This window comes from Mesoplodon densirostris, chromosome 14, assembly GCF_025265405.1.
Source record: "Mesoplodon densirostris isolate mMesDen1 chromosome 14, mMesDen1 primary haplotype, whole genome shotgun sequence".
In the NCBI taxonomy this organism is placed as follows: Eukaryota; Metazoa; Chordata; class Mammalia; order Artiodactyla; family Ziphiidae; genus Mesoplodon; species Mesoplodon densirostris.
In genome coordinates this window covers 19,737,934-19,758,065 of record NC_082674.1, presented here as the reverse complement: position 1 = coordinate 19,758,065, position 20,132 = coordinate 19,737,934, and the positions used below count along the sequence as shown (strand labels likewise).

The following is a 20,132-nucleotide window of genomic DNA, read 5'->3' as shown; positions in this document are numbered from 1 at the left end:
ATACTTGGGGAGGATATTGGTGACTGAGCAGGAGAGGTGGAGCCTAATAATAACACTCTGACCTGATTGGAGAAGGGGAAGCAATTAGGTGAAATGTGGACTGTGGAAAGGTGTGATGGGCAGACCATGGCCCTCAGGTGTGGCGGATGTGATGAAGCCAGCTTTCACAGAGGTGAGCAGTAGCAGTGTTCTCAAGGGAGAATGCTGGTATCAGGCACTTGTGGTTTCGCCACAGAAAATCAGTCCACATTCAATATAAGTAATTTTTTCATCTTTTTTGTTCCTGATAATTTTATATGCTAGTGCTGGGGTTCACCTAAGAATAGTTTTTGCCTCAGCAAAGGATTGACAGAGACCTACTGGGCCTATTCTAGTGGGACAAGGTTGGATTCTTCTCTCCCCCTGCCCCCAACTGTTGATTTCAGATCGACTGTGCTAAGCACCGCTGTGTTGATGAAAGTGAAGGACGTCTTTGGGCTGAAAGCAAAGGGTTCCTGTACTTCGAAACTTCGGCTCAAACTGGAGAAGGAATCAGTGAGATGTTCCAGGTAACCTAGCATTTTATTGTTTTAGAGTTTGTGTCAAGGCTGACCATACCAAATGTTAGTGTAAATTATGAGAAGCAAAATAGTAATAGGAATTTCTCATTAGAATAAGCTCTTTCTTTTCCAAAGCTAGTAAGAAAGAAAGAATGGGAGAGAGAGGGAGAGAATGAGTGTGTGTGTATGTGTGATATTTGTCTGCTGTCTGTTTTAAACCAGATCTGGCTGCTCATCAGAATTACCTGGGGAAATTCTTCAAAATACAAATTGCTGGGCTCCAGACCTACCGGAAGCTTAATGTTTTGATGGAGCCGAGGAACCTGTATTTTGAAAAATCTCTCTAGGTGATCCTGATGATCATCAAGTTTAACAACACTTATTATATACTCACTTAAATGGGACAAAGATTTTCTTTAAAACCACCTTTGGTTACGTTTGTATGCATAATCAAGTGAAGGCATTACTTTGGCAAAATTGCCTTGCCATAGCTAATATAATCCTATATCATAGCCCATGGGGGTACAGTTAGAGACCAGGAGACTATCATTGCAGAATCCAGCCAGTCATATGTAAAAGTTCGGTCTCACCAATCACGTAGGCAATAGAAGGATGGACTAACATGGCAACCTGAGTAGATGGTCATTTTTTAGAATTTACTAATCTAGAATAATTTTAAGGGGGGAGACTACAACAAATTATAGTCAACTTTTTTTTTTAATTTTTTTTTCTTAAAAAAATTAATTAATTTTTGGCTGCTTTGGGTCTTCGTTGCTACGTGTGGGCTTTCTCTAGTTGTGGTGAGCGGGGACTACTCTTTGAGGTGCTTGGGCTTCTTATTGCGGTAGCTTCTCTTGTTGTGGAGCACGGGCTGTAGGCATGCGGGCTTCAGTACTTGTGGCTTGTGCGCTCTAGAGTGCAGGCTCAGTAGTGGCGCAGGGGCTTAGTTGCTCTGTGGCATGTGGGATCTTCGGACCAGGGCTCGAACCCATGTCCCCTGCATTGGCAGGCAGATTCTTTTTTTTTTTAGGTAAGAAGTGGATTTTATTTACTTACTTATTTATTTGTTTGTTTGTTTATTTTGGGGCTGTGTTGGGTCTTCATTGCTGTGCGCAGGCTTTCTCTAGTTGTGGCAAGTGGGGGCTACTCTTCGTTGTGGTGTGCGGACTTCTCATTGTGGTGGCTTCTCTTGTTGCAGAGCATGGGCTCTAGGTGTGCAGGCTTCAGTAGTTGCAGCACGCGGGTTCAGTAGTTGTGGCACGCGGGCCCTAGAGCACATGGGCTTCAGTAGTTGCTGCACGTGGGCTCAGTAGTTGCGGCTCGCGGGCTCTAGGGCATGCGGGCTTCAGTAGTTGTGGCTCACAGGTTCTAGAGTGCAGGCTCAGTAGTTGTGGCTCACAGGTTTAGTTGCTCCACAGCATGTGGGATATTCCCGGACTAGGGATCGAACCCATGTCCCCTGCATTGGCAGGCGTATTCTTAACCACTGCGCCTCCAGGTAAGTTCTAAAGTAGATTTATTTAGAGAGAAGCACTCTCCACAGACAGAGTGTGGGCCATCTCAGAAGGTGAGAGCGGCCTTGGGAGAAACACACTTCACAGACAGAGTGTGGGCCATCTCAGAAGGTGAGAAAGGCTGGCAGGCAGATTCTTAACCACTACACCACCAGGGAAGTCCAGTCAACTCTTAATTATAGACACATTTGAAACTAAGTGGTGGCATGAATAATGCATTTTTTCTTATGAATATATCTGATATTTTGGGAATTTTTAGCATTTCAAATAATGTAGCTATACTATAAAGAGTTGTTCTTAATTATCAAGTGGGATTTTATTTAATCTTTTGTGCTGAATTTCCTTCTAACAAGATGTCACCCCTCCTACTAGAAGACAGGTTTTATCCTTGGCTGACAGGCTGAATTGGGCATCAGTAGTGTCTATTTCAAGACCAAATAAGGTTGATATTGGTTTGCCACTTTTCTATTCTTTTGAATACATAGACTATATAGGTACATAGTTTGTACCTATATGTATGCAATCATGATACTTAACCATTTAAATTAAATTAACCAGTTAAACTTCTGGAGAAGTTTACATGCTTCACTCATATGAGACTCTTAACAATGTGTGGCAGGTATCATTCTCATTTCAGATATGAGGACATCTAAGAGTAGTAGTGATTTGTCCAAGAGGTATAAATAACTGTTAGAGATTAAATTTCTTTCAGCACTTTGAAGACACTGGTTCATTCTCTTCTGGCCTCTATTGTGTCCTATGAGATGTTAGCACCTGTTCTTACTCTTATTCCTTTATATATAATATGTCCTTCTTTTCCTTCAGCTACTTTCAAGAGTTTATCTTTGATTTTCAGCAGTTGTGCTACGTGCCTAGGTGTGGTTCTCTTTATATTTATCTTACTTGGGGTTTGTTGATTTTCTTGGATTGGTAAGCAGGTGTTTTTCATCAAATTTGGGCAGTTTTTTTCCTTCTGGGACTCCAATTACGTATATATTAGACCGTTTTATTTTTTCCCATAGTCCTTGAGACTGTTTATTTTTCTTCCATTTTCCTCTGTTTTTCAGATTGCATAGTCTCTATTGATCTGATTTCAATCTGCTGTTAAATCTACCAAGTGAAGTTTTCAATTCACTACTTTTCAGTTGTAGAATTTGCATTTGGTTCTTTTGTGTAGTTCCAGTTCTTTGCTGAGATTCTCTGTTTACTCATTTTGAACATATTTTTCTTTATCTCTTTGAAATAGTTATAATAGCAGCTTTACAGTTTTTGTCCAATATCTGAACCATCTTGGGTTCAGTTTCTATGGACTGCTTTTTTCTTGACTATGGATCACATTTTTGTTTCTTTGTATGAGTAGTGATTTTTGATTTAACACCAGACATTGTAGACAATACATTATAGAGACTCTAGATTTGTTTATTTTCCTCAGAAGAATGTTGGTTCTTGTTTCAGCAGGCAGTTCAGTTATTGGCAGATTACATTGAACTTGTGTAGGCTTGACTTTTTGCTTTAATAGCAAGGATCTGAAGGAAACCCAAAGTGTTTCCCAAGCCCTTCTAATTTGGCAGGACTCAGCCTGCAAATCCTGTTCCCCTCGCAGATCTTGTCAGTTCTTGGTTTTAGGTTTTGTTAGAATGAATCTAACTCCTAAGGCAAAGCCTTTCTGGGTGTCTCAGCTAGATGCTAGGGGTATTAATGAGATGTTAAGGCAGTCTCTCTCCTCTGGCAAGGCCAAATTCTGGTGTCCCCAGGATGGCTCTTCCCCTCACACCACTAGTCAGTTCTGTTCTCAACCCCTTAGTAGCTATTATCTGATAAGCCTCAGGTGATCTCATCCTATGTATTTATAGCCTAGCGCTCAGCTACAACCTAGTAGGGAACCCTCACATGGACTTCTGGGGCCCAACTCCACACAATTCCCTCCTATCTAAGGCCCTGCTCCACAGATTCTAGCCACTTCAGCATCCTCAAGCTCTCACCTCTGCCTCCTTAGCTCAGTGGGACTTTGTGTCTGCTCAGACTCTGGCTTTCTGTGACAGGGTCAGGAATTGGACTCCAGGTAGAAGACCAAGGAGCAGTCTTGCATTTGCTGTTGTTCACTACCTGAAAAGAGTTACCTCATATATTTGGTCACTTTTATAGTAGTTTATGGCAGGAGGTTCAGTCCAGTACCCATTACTCCAACATGGCTGGCACTCAGACAAGGAATTTGAACAGACTTTTGACTTCAGTTCTAGCATTCTCTATATCACCACAGCTAGCCTTCTGTAACAGTATGTGTTAGGAGTAAATGCTTGTGCCCTCAGAAATCTGTGAGTGTTTATATTTTAGGTTAACTTACAGACTAGAAGAAAACTTTATTGATACATAGCACAAGCAAACATTTGTGAACTGTGATCCCTTTTAGGTTGCTTTTATTTTTCTAGATTAATCTTGGGTAGAACTAATGGATAGTCTTTAAAAAAAAAAGGGTAACAGAGTGTAATAAACTATTCTGTAAGTACTTAGAAGTAGTGCTTTCCTGCTGGTTCAATTTAATCAATACTTTCTTTGTTTTCTATATATTTAATAGACACTTTATGTCAGGAAGGAACTTGGTTTTATCTTACACTGTTAACACAGAGCAGTATTAAGACAGACTAAAACTAAGTTAACACTTCTCTTGTCTTGGTATCTAATGGCTTTTCCTTTGACACCCCTTTTCACATGTCAAGGCTTCTTGTTTAGGTTGCCAAATTTATTAGCTAATACTGGAGATAAGAAAGAGGAGTCAAAGAAAAGGATAAAAGTTTTAGATGATAATAGGCACTATAGAAATATCTGGAAAAAAAGAGGAAGAGATTAAAAAAGAAATGGAGGGATGAGGAGATAAGTCAATTTAAAAGCAGCCATAGTGTATTAAATTAGTCTTATGAGTGAAGTTATTCAACAACAATAATAGTGCATAGAGCATGAAATATGAGCAGGATCAAAAAATAGTTTTCACTTTGAAAAACATTATAAAAATAGGAAAAGAATACGAACAGTTTACAGAACAAGAAAAGACTGATAAGCAAATGAAAAGATACTCAATTTCACTTATAATTAAAGAAATGAAATAAAAACTGTGAGATACACATCAGCTTGGCAAAAGTGAAGATGTATGATAATGCCCAATGTTGACAAGGGTGTGGGGAAATAGGCCCTCCCATACACAGTGATGGGAGTATAAACTGGTATAGCCTTTTTGTATGAAAGTTGTCAAAATTGAAAAGTAAAATGCACGTACACTTTCATTCAGTAGTTATTCTTTTAGGAATTTATCCAAAAGCAGTATTCCCACAAGTGTGCAGAGATATATACACATAAAAAAATATTCACTAAAGCGCTGTTTGTGAAAAAACCTAGAAACAATTGACCTGTCCAAGAATAGGGAGTTGGTTAAATAAATTATGGTATACTCACACAGTAGAATACTGAACAGTCATTTAAAAGGAGGAATTGGGGAGGGGAGGGGAGGGTAAGCTGGGACGAGGTAAGAGGGTGGCATGGACATATATACACTACCAAATGTGAAATAGATAGCTAGTGGGAAGCAGCCGCATAGCACAGGGAGATCAGCTCGGTGCTTTGTGACCACCTAGAGGGGTGGGACAGGGAGAGTGGAAGGGAGACGCAAGAGGGAGGGGATATGGAGATATATGTATACATATAGCTGATTCACTTTGTTATACAGCAGAGACTAACACAACATTGTAAAGCAATTATACTCCAATAAAGATGTAAAAAAAAATCCTAAACGAAAGAAGGAAGAAAGTGTCTATATGCAGCTAGAGAAAGGTTCCAAGATTTATTATTATGTGAAAAAAAAATGCAAGGTGCTAAGCAGTGTGTTTAATCTGCTCTCTTTTATGTAAATGCTTAGGGTTTGGATGTGTGTATGGACTGGGTACTGATAGAAAATTATTCTGGAAGGATACTGAAATAATATATTAACAATGGTTACCTCAAGGAGAGGAACTTGAGGGGTAGGGAGACAGTTTTCATTTTACACTTTTTCCTACTATTTGAATTTTTCTAACAATATTCATGTACTAGTTTTTAATGTCAAGTGTGGTTATCTGAGAGTAGGATTATAAGCCATTGAAATTTTATTCCTTATCCTTATTGTGTGCTTAAATATATATATATATATATACACACACACACATATATGTATGTATAGTATGAAAGAAAAAAATCTTCCAAAGTACGTTTGCTTTATTGTGAATTTTAAGTTATTGGAATATATTAAAATTCTTTAATTTGATGTAGAAGGAATTCCTATTTTCTCAAAATCAGTTCTCCTCTGGGATGTGTTTTCTTTTTGCAGACCTTTTATGTATCCATAGTTGATTTATGTGAAAATGGCGGGAAACGTCCTATCACAAATAACAGTGCCAGTTTCAGCAAAGAACAAGCAGACACCATTCGCAGAATTCGAAATAGTAAAGATAGTTGGGACATGTTGGGAGTCAAACCTGGGGCCTCAAGGTAAGCAGTGTTCTCAGATATTAGTGCTGCCTTCTGTTACAGAAAAAGACTCAATCATCGGAATTATAGTGCGATATCTTCTTGTAATTGGCTAGAAATATGAAGATGTGTGGAAATATCTTAGATTACTTAATAATGCTCCTTCACTGAATTAAGTGAATACCAAAGGGAGAAAACAGAGGGCACAGTTGCTTAATGTGGGAACTATGTGGTTTGTATATTATATAAGTACCTTCTGAAATTATATGCTCTGCTTTTGTTGACTAAGAGCCTTGAAGCTAATGTAACCTCAAAAAAAAAAAAAAGAGAATTCTTAAATCATAGAATTTTAGAGAAGGAAAGAGTGTTAGCAATCAACCTGTCCAAACATTTCATTTCATAGGTGGGAAAACTGGGACTCAGTGAGACTAAAAACACAGTCAAGGACCTCAGGAGTTAGTGGTAGAATTGGTTCTTGACCCTGAGCACTGTGTGTCTGCCTGTCTCTGTCTCTTTCTATCTCTGTCAGAAATCCTGCTAGTTCCTCATCTGTGTGTGTTTATATTAAATTATTTTATTTTATCCAAAATAATTATTTGGGAGAAAAGGAAATATAATCACTACTCTTTGTGAAAGAATAAATCATTATCCAGCATGATTATATAACTTTTCCCCCCAGTTTTATTGAGATATAATTGATATACAATACTGTATAAGTTTAAGGGGTACAGCATAATGATTTGACTTACATATATTGTGAAATGGTGACCACAGTAAGTTTAATTAACACCTGCCATCTCATATAGATACCAAAAAAAATGTTTTTTCCTTGTGATTATAACTCTTGGAATCTACTCTCTTAACAACTTTCAATTGTTATATAACTTTTAATGCTATAATAATACTGTTACTATATGTATTATTAGAGTTCTCAGACCTTTTTCTTTTGCACCATAGCTTTCCTCCCCTTTCTACTTTTTCACCTTGATTCCCACAAAAGAAAAAGTAGCTCTTGAAATAGCCTTGTCAGCATCAACAGCATTAAGTATCTCCTCCATTTTGGTCTCATAGCATATCTTTGAGTCCAGAAGGAAAGAGAGGAGGGGAAAAGGGAGACAGTTATTGGTCTCCCTGGACTTGCCAGGCATTACTGAGGAGTTGTTAAACACCTGAAGGAATTCAGATGACCTCATAGCACAAAATTAATTGGTGGCTTTTAAATGTCCTTTTAGATTTCCATAGTCACATCTTAAATTCTTCCATTTCATCTCCAAGGGATATTGGCTCTATAACTAAGAAACTATTACTTACTAATTAACTTAGAACAATAATCATTAGGGAAAAAGGAACTTTTGGTTTCTTACTTATTCATTGTGGTTAACTGGAATCTCCGAAAATTTACAGGTCCTCCATAATTTCCATATCCCTAACCAATATAACATGTTCTTTTCTTACCTTTGTTCCTCTGGGTCTATCAAACTAATTTGTATGGCATGAGCACGTTTGGGCAAAACCTAAAAACATTTATTTTATTTTATCTTTTAACTACACCTTTATTTTATTTTTTGGCCGTGCCGTGCGGCTTGCAGGATCTTAGTTCTCTGACCAGGGATCGAGCCCGTGCCCCCTGCAATGGAAGCATGGAGTCTTAACCACTAGACCGCCAGGGAATTCCCTAAAAACATTTTTTTTAAGTTATAGAGAGTTTTAATGTTTGTTCAGTGCTATGTTTACTATTCTTGAACTTTAAGAAAAATCTTCTTCAGTAGAATTAATATATTTTTTACACACCTGACTCAGTCTTATTTCTCTAAAATTTTCCTTGAAAGTTTCTCCTGCTATCCAGAATTCTTGAAAGGTACCAGGCCTAACCACTAACCCCATATGGACATGTTTCCTCGGGAAGCAGAGTGGCTAGAGGGGCCCAACCCAAGACTCACTCATGGGAAAGAGAGAGGATGCCGTTACTGCCTCAAGGACAGAGAGTCTTTTAGGGACAATGTGATTCTTATTAGCTAATATCGAAATTATCTATGTAGAAAAGCTACATGCAAGGTAAAACAAGAAAATTCAGAAGGACTCCTCTAAGATCAGAAAGCAGAAGAAGCCTTAGAACGTATGCCTGCGACATGGACAGCTGTTAACATAGCCCTATGACCTCAGTCTCCCCAAGCTGACACGTAAGATATCACATATGCACAAATAATATGTAACATTCAAGTAGAAAAATATACAATGCAAAGTGAGTATACAAACAAACATGATATCACATCCAAGATATCAAAGACCATCTCCCTGATTTGGAGAGCCAGACTAGAAGTCCTTCTGATAAAGAATAAAGGAGATTTGGGGAAGCACCAAATCCAGGCTTATAAGTTAACAAGAACCTTGAATTACAAAAGGAATTCAAAAGGGAAGTGGGAAATAAAACCATCTGGTAGAGACAGAGCCAGACTCTGACCAGGGGAGTGGCTGGGCACTTGAAAGCCTCTCAGAGGCCTGACACCTGAGGATATGAAGAGCGGGGAGAATTGCAGGGCCAGGTGGTCTCCAGCCCCCACCCCAGCAGTCCCTGCTCCTTAGAGGTCTCTCCTGGGGCTCCCTGGTCTTTGGTGAAACACTGATCGTACTGCTCCTTTCCTCTCTAGATACCGTTAAATTCTCTCCTGTTTCTTCTTTGGTCTCAGGGAGCTCACTGTAACTCTCAGGTACCCCTTTCCAGGGGCTCTTTCTTGGTCAGTGGTGCCGCCGTCTTCCCCGAGGCCTTAGATTCCCCATGACCCTGGAACTCATTTCAGCCCTTTTTCTCATGTCTTCTCCACCCCTATACCCAGCTCATCATCTGCTTCTGCCAGGACTTTGTCTCTGTTATCTCTTTTGCCTTCCCTTGTTGGCTTCCACAAACACCTTAATCTAAACCCTCGTATTCATGCTTGGGTTATTGTAACAACCTCCTACCTGTCTCCTAACTTCCAAAAACAGCTTTCCCAGCACCATTTTGTCATGAAACACCTACTGTTAAACATCCAACTTTTTTGTTGTCTTGCCTTCAAGGCCCTTCACTTACTGACCCCTGCTCCCTGGCCAACTTTGTTTCTTGTTACTTCCCAGTGCAGTTTCCTCCTGGAACTGCATGCGGGCTCCGGCTCCCTTCCTGGCCTCTGCTGGTTCTCTCCCTGCTGCTCTGTATTCGCCACCACTGTGTCAATCCCTGAACCAACCTTCTTCCAGAACCCTCCTCCAGGGGGCCTGCCCCGATGGCCCCTGTCCTCAGTGCTTCCGTCGGCAAACGCCGAGTGCCTGTGAAGTGCCGAGTACTATTTTCATCTGATCATGTTTGTTTGTATACTCACTTTGCATTTTATATTTTTCTACTTGAATGTTACATATTATTTGTGCATTGTTTGTTTCCTAGTCCTTTAGTCCCGCCTTTGAGAAAGGGTAACATTTATTTGGGATATGCTTACTGTAAGAGATATTATGATATCCAAACAGCTAAAATGCAGTGGGTGGAGGGTGGGGGCTGACCTCGATACTGACATAGAGCTTTGCTTTTTCTCGTAGAGATGAAGTCAATAAAGCATATCGGAAACTTGCTGTGCTGCTTCACCCTGACAAGTGTGTAGCACCTGGTAGTGAAGATGCCTTCAAAGCCGTTGTGAATGCCCGAACAGCCCTACTGAAAAACATCAAATAGAAAGTAGAAAAAAAAGACAAGTGTGGGCCTCAAGTCCAAACAGACTTTCCCTAGAGGTAAAATAGCCAACATGGGTTTTTCCTCCACAAAATCTTACAGCTCTTTTCGCTCATGTGCTGTCATTTGTAAATCAGTAATTCGGGTGCCTGTTACCATGCCATAGACATTTTGCACAGAGATGAAGTGAAGAGAACCAAGCGCCACTTACACACTACCATTCATTTCCTACTTCTGAATGATGTAAGATTTTTTTCTCATGAGTTTGTTAGCTCTGTCAGTGTAGCATCCCTTAGGTACTTTGCTCAGGAAAGTCCGTGAGGTTTCTGGAAGGAGGATAGGAGGATCCTTTCACTTTTTCTTTTAAAAAAAATTCATCATCAGAGAAGAAAACAAAAATGGAAGCAGACGTAGCAGAATCCCTGAAAGTGTGGTGACCTCACAAGCAAGTTGCCCCTTTTACAGTGAGTTTCTTAGGTAGTATTTTAAGCATCAATCTATAGTTAATGAACTCTTGGCAGCCCTTTGGAAGTGAAACGAGGTGATACGATTCTGAACTGAGCAGCCCTTTTGTGACGTTCACTCTGTTCCCCTTCTCCAGCCACCAGGGGGAGAGACCAGCCAGTCCTAAGAGAGCAAAGGCAGTGACGGCGGCCGCGAGCTCTGGTACACTGGCTGCTGCTAGCCTGCCCCTGAATCTGAGGCCTCTCCCCGGCCGTGGAAGTGGGTGTTGGTAGCTCTAGGGAGCATCATCGCCTAGGAATCAGGAGTCAGACTCCAAGACAGTAGTGCCTGCAGGTCACACTAGATTGAGCACACATGCCTAGAGGGCACGGCCGGCCTGGCTTGGGCATGTTTGATGCCCTAGGGGAGCCTCCATATGAGGCTTGTGCCTTCTTTGTTTCTACATCACGTTCTGCATCACAGCAGGTGGGAAAGGCAGGGGTGCTGGGCCTCCTCTTCACTTCCTCATCAGTGTTACTTCCCTCTTTCTTCCCTCTTCTCTTCCTGTCCACATCTGCTGCCATTTCTGTTTCCTTGAATCCGTGCCTTCCAGCTGTTGACTCTTCCATCCTCCTGTGCAGCCTTCACCTGGGCCTGGTTGACCAGAGACAAATATGGATCCTTTGGGTGGTGGACAGAGAGATCTTAAGTCCTGTGTGAGAAGAATCTCTGTTACTTTTGCTTGGGTTACAAATTTCTGATTAGTAATATTTTTAAGCTACAGATTATGAAAATTAATTTCACATAGAGAAATACATTCTCTTGCTGTAGTATCTTCCTCAGTATCCAAGGGGTGGATGAAGATCAAGTGTGAGGATCAGCCTTTCTTCCAGAGCTTACAGACCCAGTGTCACTGCGTGGCTCGTTACACCATCACTCTCATGTTACTCAGATATTTAGCTGTGACCAGGCTGCACTAACTGGGGCTTTAAAGTATATAAAACATTACTGTCTGTGAATTTTAAACAGCTATTCCATATTGATCGCCAAGGAGCATTCACCTTACCACCGGAGAAGAAAAACCACTTTCGTTTAATTCAAGCCTACTGCAGTCTTCTGGACTCTTCCCTTCGTCAAGGCAGCTTTGCTTTGTGTGGCTGCCCTTGAGCTGCATTGAGCTGGTTGTCAGAGCATTGTTTTCTAGTATGAATTTTCATCTCAGTGATATTGAATGCTTTTTTTTTTTTCTATAAGTTGAGATACGAGTATGATTTCTTGTGGGATTTTCCTCTGGCCTTTTAATTTTAACTAGCTCTGGGCCTGTAGAACTCCAGCCCAAAGTTCTTCGGGGCCTCAATGTTGCTTAAGGCCTTCATCGTGCCTGAAGTAATTAAACATAGATCTGTTCTTACAGCAGGACTTAGGAGGGTCATATTTATGAGGGCCTGTGCATGGTGGTGTCAGCCCAAATAGACATGACAGGTCGCTGAGTATGTGGCCCTGGGTAAAAACGGGTGCCAGTTTTCATCATTGTTGTTAAACACTAGATTGGTCACCTTGTTCAACTTCATGGTGCAGACGAGCAGTTATAGCAGAGAGAGTTCTTTAGTGCTTCCATTCATAGCCTTATATAGTGAGTGACTTGTTGAAATTTAGCCTGATCTTGAGTCGTAGGTCTTGAGACTCAGTTCCCAGCACCTTGATTGTTAACGTTAAGGATGGCCATGTACTACTTCATTTATGTAAAAGAAAGTTAAGCTTCAGGGTCCTAGAATTTTTCTGATTTCCATAATCCTTGAGTAGCAAGAAGTAATGAAGCCTGATCTGCAATGAAAAGTAACTTCATACAAAATTTTACAGACCTCTGTGCATTAATTTAAATTCTTGGTGCAAATATGTACTTTGTAGTTCAACCTTATTAAAATTCTTCAGCCAGTTAGGATTGCACAATACATCAGTGAGAGTAATAACTAGCAGAATAATTTCAGTGGCTAAAAAAATTTTTATAGAAAGTCATGTTTTTCGAAAAAGAATAAAAAGTTCGAACAGCTCTTATTCAAGAAAAGCCATTTCTTCTGCATCTGAGTCACCAAGAATGAACACTTTTAAAACTTGTTAGAAATACCTGTGGGCTTTTGAAATTAATTGTCCAACCTACCTAAGAACTCTAAAATATACCCTCCTTTTGTTCCTCCGTTCCTCTTTCCTGCCTCCTTTTGAATTGATATTCTCAACTGTCAACATTTCTTTTACTTCAGCATTGTCATTTTATTTCTTCACATAAATGTGTGCTCAGTAAAGTCCAGACTTGGGGGTATTCTGGTGCTACCCAAGATAAATTGCTATAAGTCTGTAGATTGCACTCTCTTCTTTAAGGCCTACATTTACCTCAGGAAACTCACTCTAGTATAGTTTTTTTTTTTTTTTTGCATTGAATTCTCAACTGGTAAATATTTCTTTATACAGATAAACTAGTACATAATTCACTGTTTGCTAAATGAGCCACAGATAAGGCAGCGAAATTTCTGAAAGAAAGCCAGAGTAAATGGGCAGCCCCTGTAAGCTCTGAATCAGTAATGAGGTAGCTGTTCCTCATAGAGCAATGACAGAATCTCGAGGGGGAGGGAGGTATTTCAGTCTCAAGTTCGAAAGGGTAGGGCCGTGCGCACATTGACTTTGACAGGAACAGTGCCTGTCCTATAAGCAATTTCAGTGGGCCCTGGGATGTCACTCCCTCTCCACCACACTCCATATAGCTCACTCGGAGTCTGCCAACGTTTTTGTAAAACTTTTGCAGAGGAATTTAGCCGTGAAATACAGCTAACCACCTTCCATTGCAAGTTTTGCAAAGTGAAGAGGGGTTCATATTTCTCATGATTGGTACTTAGCACAATTGTAAGAGACAGTTATTACTGTTTATACGTTGGTTTTTCCATTAAGCATTTCTAGAGAAGACTAAAGCTTAAACTTGTGGTGTGGGTAAGTTAGATTATGTCTGACAAGCAGTGCAATAGGAAGCCGTGCAATAAAGGCCATGTTGGTGAAATGACTTGCTGGAAAGTTGTACAGTTTGGGTGAGCTTCCTGCATCAGTGGCCCACGGGGTGGTCTGCCCTTGAGCCGGGAATGCACAGTCTCTAAAGAAACCCTTTGCTCTTACAAAGTAATTGACATATTTGCTTTCTGTTGAACTAACGGAAAATGTTAAATCTAACAGCTGTTTATGTCTTGTATAGAGAGTGTCATATGTATTTAAGTTGTGTATTTTTATAAAGTAAAGGCAAATGCCAAAGATCGGTCTGTGGGCTGCACTTATTTGTTGAGATACTGGTCCTTAATGTAGAACATGCTAGTCTAGAAGCCAATCCAGTTCCTTACCAACTGAGATCATAGATAAGACATCTTGCTTTAGTTGCCAGTGGGTAAAGTGGAGGAAATTTTATTCACTGGTCCCTCAGGCTAACCTTAATTAAATGTGATGAAAGTGTTTTGATCTCTTAAAGAAAGATACTAATATTATGTGTGCCTGTTTAATTCAAATGAAACTATTGTTATCTCATTTTAATAATGCAGATCTTGGCTGAATAACTTAATAATTCAGCTAACTAGTCCCTGGACAACAAGAATCCTTAAGTAACAGACTATTGTGAACCCAAATTTGAAAGTGAAAGCCTTGTAGGGCCAACCCACAGAAGGCGGTCTATCTCTGAAGACTTCAAACAAGAGCTTTAATTTTCATTATGAATGACATTCGTTATCACCTGAGAACGCCCACCACTCTTTTGGGGAACTGCTCTATCCTCTCCATACTGCTAACGTGTTCTAAAGGGGAGTTGCCAAATCCTCCTATGACCCGCCCTTCCTCCCTGGTCACAGAAATTGGCCCAAAAGATGGGAATGTCACCCAAGCTGAACCAATTGGCATCCCTCCCTGGGATCTTTCTAATTGGATCTAGGAAAACAAACTTTTTCTCAGGAGAGGAAGATAGGAGGAGTCCTGCTGATGCTGGCAACCTTGATTCCAACCTCATAGAAAAAATTTGAGAGAATGAAACAGACATTCAGAAAGAGTCAGAGTCCTGATGGCTAAGACTTTCCTTCTAGTCCCCTGAGATCCCCTGAACTGGTTGTTCTTCAAGCCCATCAGCACCCCAGAATCCTTCTAATAAATCTCCACTCTTCTCTTTTCTGCTTAAGTTTCCTGGAGTTTGTTTGCTGTTACTTGCAACTAAAAGAATATTAGAAAATAATAGACATTAAGGATCATGAGCAGGGATGAGAAAGCTATGGTCTATAGACAGGTACAGTACTTGATAAGTATATTATGACATTTTATATATTAAAATATATCCAAATGCTTGGTGTTTTCAACTAAAGTCTTGGGCTATGTTTTTTTTTTTAATTTATTTATTTTTGGCCATGTTGGGTCTTCATTGCTGCGTGTGGGCTTTCTCTAGTTGCGGTGAGCGGGAGCTACTCTTCATTGCGGTACACGGGCTTCTCATTGAGGTGGCTTCTCTCATTGTGGAGCACGGGCTTCAGTAGTTGCGGCACATGGGCTCAGTAGTTGTGGCTCACGGGCTGTAGAGCACAGGCTCAGTAGTTGTGGTGCACAGGCTTAGTTGCTCCACAGCATGTGGGATCTTCCCAGACCAGGGATTGAACCTGTGTCCCCTGCGTTGGCAGGTGGATTCTCAACCACTGTGCCACCAGGGAGGCCCTTGGGCTATGTTTTAAACCAAGAATAACCAATTGTAAACTGAGAAGAAAAATTAGGTTTATTCATTTTGTTTCAGGATCAATTTAAGATGCACAATTTTATCTAGCTTTTTTGTTTCCATTTGACCCATTGTCTATCAGGGGTACTTCTAATATCTTAAATTTCTTTTTTTTAAAAAATTGGTTAATTAATTAATTTATTTATTTTTGACTGCATTGGGTCTTCATTGCTGCACGTGGGCTTTCTCTAGTTGCGGCGAGCGGGGGCTACTCTTCATTGCAGTGGCTTCTTTTGTTGCGGAGCACACGCTCTAGGCATGCGGGCTTCAGTAGTTGTGGCATGTGGGCTCGGTAGTTGTGGCATGTGGGCTCAGTAGTTGTGGCTTGCAGGCTCTAGAGTGCAGGCTCAGTAGTTGTGGCGCGCGGGCTTAGCTGCTCCGCGGCATGTGGGATCTTCCTGGACCAGGGCTCAAACCCGTGTCCCCTGCATTGGCAGGTGGATTCCTAACCCCTGCACCAGCAGCTAAGTGCCATAATATCTTAAATTTCTAATCAAACTTCATTGTTAATATTCATTCACCATGCATTTATTGAGTACCTACTATGTGCCAGGCTCTGTTCTAGGCACTGGGGATGTAACAGAGCACAGAACCAACAAAAATCCCTGCCCTGTGGAGCTTACATTCTTGTCATTGTTCTTTTTCATTTGTGAAGGTTTTTTTTTTTGCGGTACGCGGGCCTCTCACTGCTGTGGCCTCTCCCGTTGCAGAGCACAGGCTCCAGACGCGCAGGCTCAGCGGCCATGGGTCACGGACCCAGCCGCTCCGCGGCATGTGGGATCTTGCCGGACTGGGGCACGAAGCCATGTCCCCTGCATCGGCAGGTGGACTCTCAACCACTGCGCCACCAGGGAAGCCCTCATTTGTGAAGTTTTGAAGAAAGTTTATTTTTTCCTGTAGGTTTATTTCTGAAGAGGCAAATTTGCATTTTTTGACTGCTCTTCAAGATATGCAGTTTTGCAATTAATACGCTGATTGCTACTACATACTAAAGATCATGTAGGTTGTTAAAATGCTATATTAATTTTTTTCTTGAGAACTTAACCATTATCATTATACAAAGTTGTTTTTCCTGTTGGCCTGGAGGAAATAGTACTAGACTTAAGGAATTTCTTTATATATGTTTTATATTAATAATTAAAATAGTAATATATCCTTCCACAGCAGTTCATAAGGTTGTGTTCATCTGGAGGGGTAAATATCTAGAATCTCAGTTGTTGTCTTAGTTAAGTAAATAGTGTATACCTCGGATATCACCCAGTTAAAATTGTGATCAGTTGACTTTAGGAAAATTATTTCTCCATGCATCCAAAACAGTTAGTTGTTAGTGATAATTATAAAATCAGCAGATGCAGTCCATGAAAGCATTTGTTCTAGGGAAGAGAAATTAAGAGTCTGCTATGACTGAGAGAAATTGAGGTGCCTCATGCCTCAGATATCAGGATGTGAACATTCTGCTGGTTTCAGAACATGAGAGAAAACAAAAAGGTTAATGAAATAAATACTAAAGAGAGGAAAGACATCAAGTTGTTTAAAAGGAAAGATAAAGAAAACAAAAGAAACTATCTCGGATCTGACTAGCAGGGAGAAAATAGAAAAGCCCCAAGTCAGTGGTTGTCAAGTGCTTTTTATCGACAGAACCCTATATTTCTAGTGAACTCCGATATGAGACTTTTATTTAACAGCAACATTTTATTAGGATAAATTTATAAAAGTTCAAGCTTTTAACATCACGCCATATAAAAGCAACCTACCAGGCAGTTCTGTCTCCTAGGGGAGACGTCAGCATTTATATCAGAAGATGATAAATCCCCACACTATTCCCTCCTGCTCACAGATGCTGGTGAGGAGAGCGCCTTGCCCAAGAAAGTAATCAGGTTCAAGGAAAGTTAAGAGCTTCTGCCAGGCACTCTGTACTGCTGGCAGTGCTGGACAGGAGCTCTGTTTAATGAAGCATCCTAGTGAAATTTTAGGTATAAGGGAAAGTACTGTGGCTTTGCGTGGTGAGGCACGGAGCCGAGCTGCTCTTCATAAGAAATGAACAAGACTTCTAGGGGTTGGGGCTGCCTAAAAGAAAAGAAAGACTTGATGAGATGGGACAGGAAGCTGGGTCCAAAAAAGGATTATTAGAAAGATATTAGATATTAAAAATTATTAGATAATTTTAGAAAGATAGCCAAAGAGAAGTTCCCAGTGACAGAAACATTCAAAGGACTTTCAAGAACATGAATGTCTTTAATAACATCATCCCCATTTTACAGATGAGAAAACTGAGGGTCAGAGAGGTTAAGTGACCTGCTCAAGGCCAAATAGAAAGCTATTCAAACCCAAGCTTGCCCAACTTCAGAACCCAGGCTCTCAGTGTACACTGCCAGCCTAAAGTTCCAAATTTTTAAATACTCTGCTTCACACTCATAAATAATGTTGTTCCTGCTTGTACCATGTTACTTACATGGATATAAATAGGGCTGCTTTTTTGCGGGGGGTGGGGGTTGCCTTTTTTTTTTTTTGGCTTTACAAAAGTGAGATCATATTATGTACACTTTTCTGCATCTTTCTCTTCTCATTCAACAGTACCTCATAAAAATCTTAAGTCAATTGGTTTAGATTTAATTCAGTCTCTTTAGTGGCTGAATAATAGTAATAGTAATGGTATTGTTATGCCATAAATTATTCAGCCACGGACTTTGTTTCCAGCTTTTTGTCACTACAAAAAATGCTGCAATATTATCTATGTATGTGTGTTTTTATGAACTAGTAGGGTTTTTTTTTTTTTTTTTTTTTTTTTGCGGTACGCGGGCCTCTCACTGCTGTGGACTCTCCCACCGCAGAGCACAGGCTCCGGACGTGCAGGCCCAGCGGCCACGGTGCACGGGCCCAGCTGCTCCGTGGCACGTGGGATCCTCCCGGACCGGGGCACGAACCCACATGCCCTGCACTGGCAGGCAGACTCTCAACCACTGCGCCACCAGGGAAGCCCTAGCAGGTTTTTTTACTAAACTTTTTAAATATTGAAAATATTAAAAAATTAAAATTAAATTTATTTAATATTTATTAAATATTTAATTTATTAAATATTAAATAATATTAATTATTTAATAAATTATTAATTAAATTGTTAAAAATTAAAACATCAAATATAAATAATATTTAATATTGACAATATTCAATATTAATATTAAGTATTTTAATAATTAAATATTTGAATATTAAATATTCAAAATATTGAAAATGTAGTTAACTTACAATGTTGTGTTAGTTTCAGGTATACAGCAAAGTGATTCAGTTATATATGTGTGTGTGTGTGTGTGTGTGTATATATATATATATATATATATATATATATATATATATGTTCTTTTTCAGATTCTTTTCCATTATAGGTTACAACAAGATATTGAATATAGTTCCCTGTGAATAGGCCTGCATTTTTTGGGGGGGGTTGGGGAGATTGCCTACATTCAGTTAGTGAGCAGTGGAGCTTGGATTTCTTTTTTTTTTTTTTTAACATCTTTATTGGACTATAATTGCTTTACAATGGTGTGTTAATTTCTGCTTTATAACAAAGTGAATTAGTTATACGTATACATATGTCCCCATATCTCTTCCCTCTTACGTCTCCCTCCCTCCCACCCTCCCTATCCCACCCCTCTAGGTGCTCACAAAGGACCGAGCTGATCTCCCTGTGCCATGCGGCAGCTTCCCACTAGCTATCTGTTGTACATTTGGTAGTGTATATATGTCCATGCCACTCTCTCACTTTGTCCTAGCTTACCCTTCCCCTTCCCCATATCCTCAAGTCCATTCTCTAGTAGGTTTGTGTCTTTATTCCCGTCTTGCCCCTAGGTTCTTCAGAACTTTTTTTTTTTAATTCCATATACTTGTGTTAGCAATAATAATATTTGTTTTTCTCTTTCTGACTTACTTCACTATGTATGACAGACTCTAGGTCCATCCACCTCACTACAAATAACTCAATTTCATTTCTTTTTATGGCTGAGTAATATTCCATTGTAAATATGTGCCACATCTTCTTTATCCATTCATCTCTTGATGGACACTTAGGTTGCTTCCATGTCCTGGCTATTGTAAATAGAGCTGCAGTGAACATTGTGGTACATGACTCTTTGAATTATGGTTTGCTCAGGGTATATGCCCAGTAGTGGGATTGCTGGGTCATATGGTACTTCTATTTTTAGTCTTTTAAGGAACCTCCATACAGTTCTCCATAGTGGCTGTATCAATTTACATTCCCACCAGCAGTGCAAGAGGGTTCCCTTTTCTCCACACCCTCTCCAGCATTTATTATTTATAGATTTTTTGACGATAGGCCTGCATTTTTAAAAAGACCACAAAGGTACAATTTTCCTCATTAATGGCCCAAGTTCAAATCCTATATATGTGCTTAGGAATGAAAGAAGCTTCTTTCTGAGGTGTGTCCAAGCCAAGAGGGAGTTAACATGACAATTTAAGTTAACAGTGAATTAAAATATGGAATATAATACATCTGGATATTTTTATTAACAGGGTTTTTTAGGTGAAATTTTGCACTAACTCTTGCAGAACCCGATGATGCCTCCAGAACCACTTGAAAATTGTGTCTTAAGGGACATCTACCCTGAGAGTCTAAGATATAACTGGTGGGCAGGAACGGAAGGATCCCTTTACAG

At 40.0% G+C, this 20,132-nt stretch overlaps 1 protein-coding gene across 1 annotated transcript in view; it reads left to right on the top strand.

The window, feature by feature from the left end:
• DNAJC27 (DnaJ heat shock protein family (Hsp40) member C27) overlaps positions 1–13,959 on the top strand; it is a 40,564-nt gene extending 26,605 nt beyond the window's left edge. Inside the window, exons 5-7 of the mRNA XM_060117719.1 lie at positions 426–548; positions 6,408–6,568; positions 10,112–13,959. Of these exons, the coding sequence (XP_059973702.1) occupies positions 426–548; positions 6,408–6,568; positions 10,112–10,244 (417 nt within the window). The 3' untranslated portion in view covers positions 10,245–13,959. The remainder of the gene's footprint in view (positions 1–425; positions 549–6,407; positions 6,569–10,111) is intronic.
• The last annotated feature ends 6,173 nt before the right edge of the window (positions 13,960–20,132 follow it).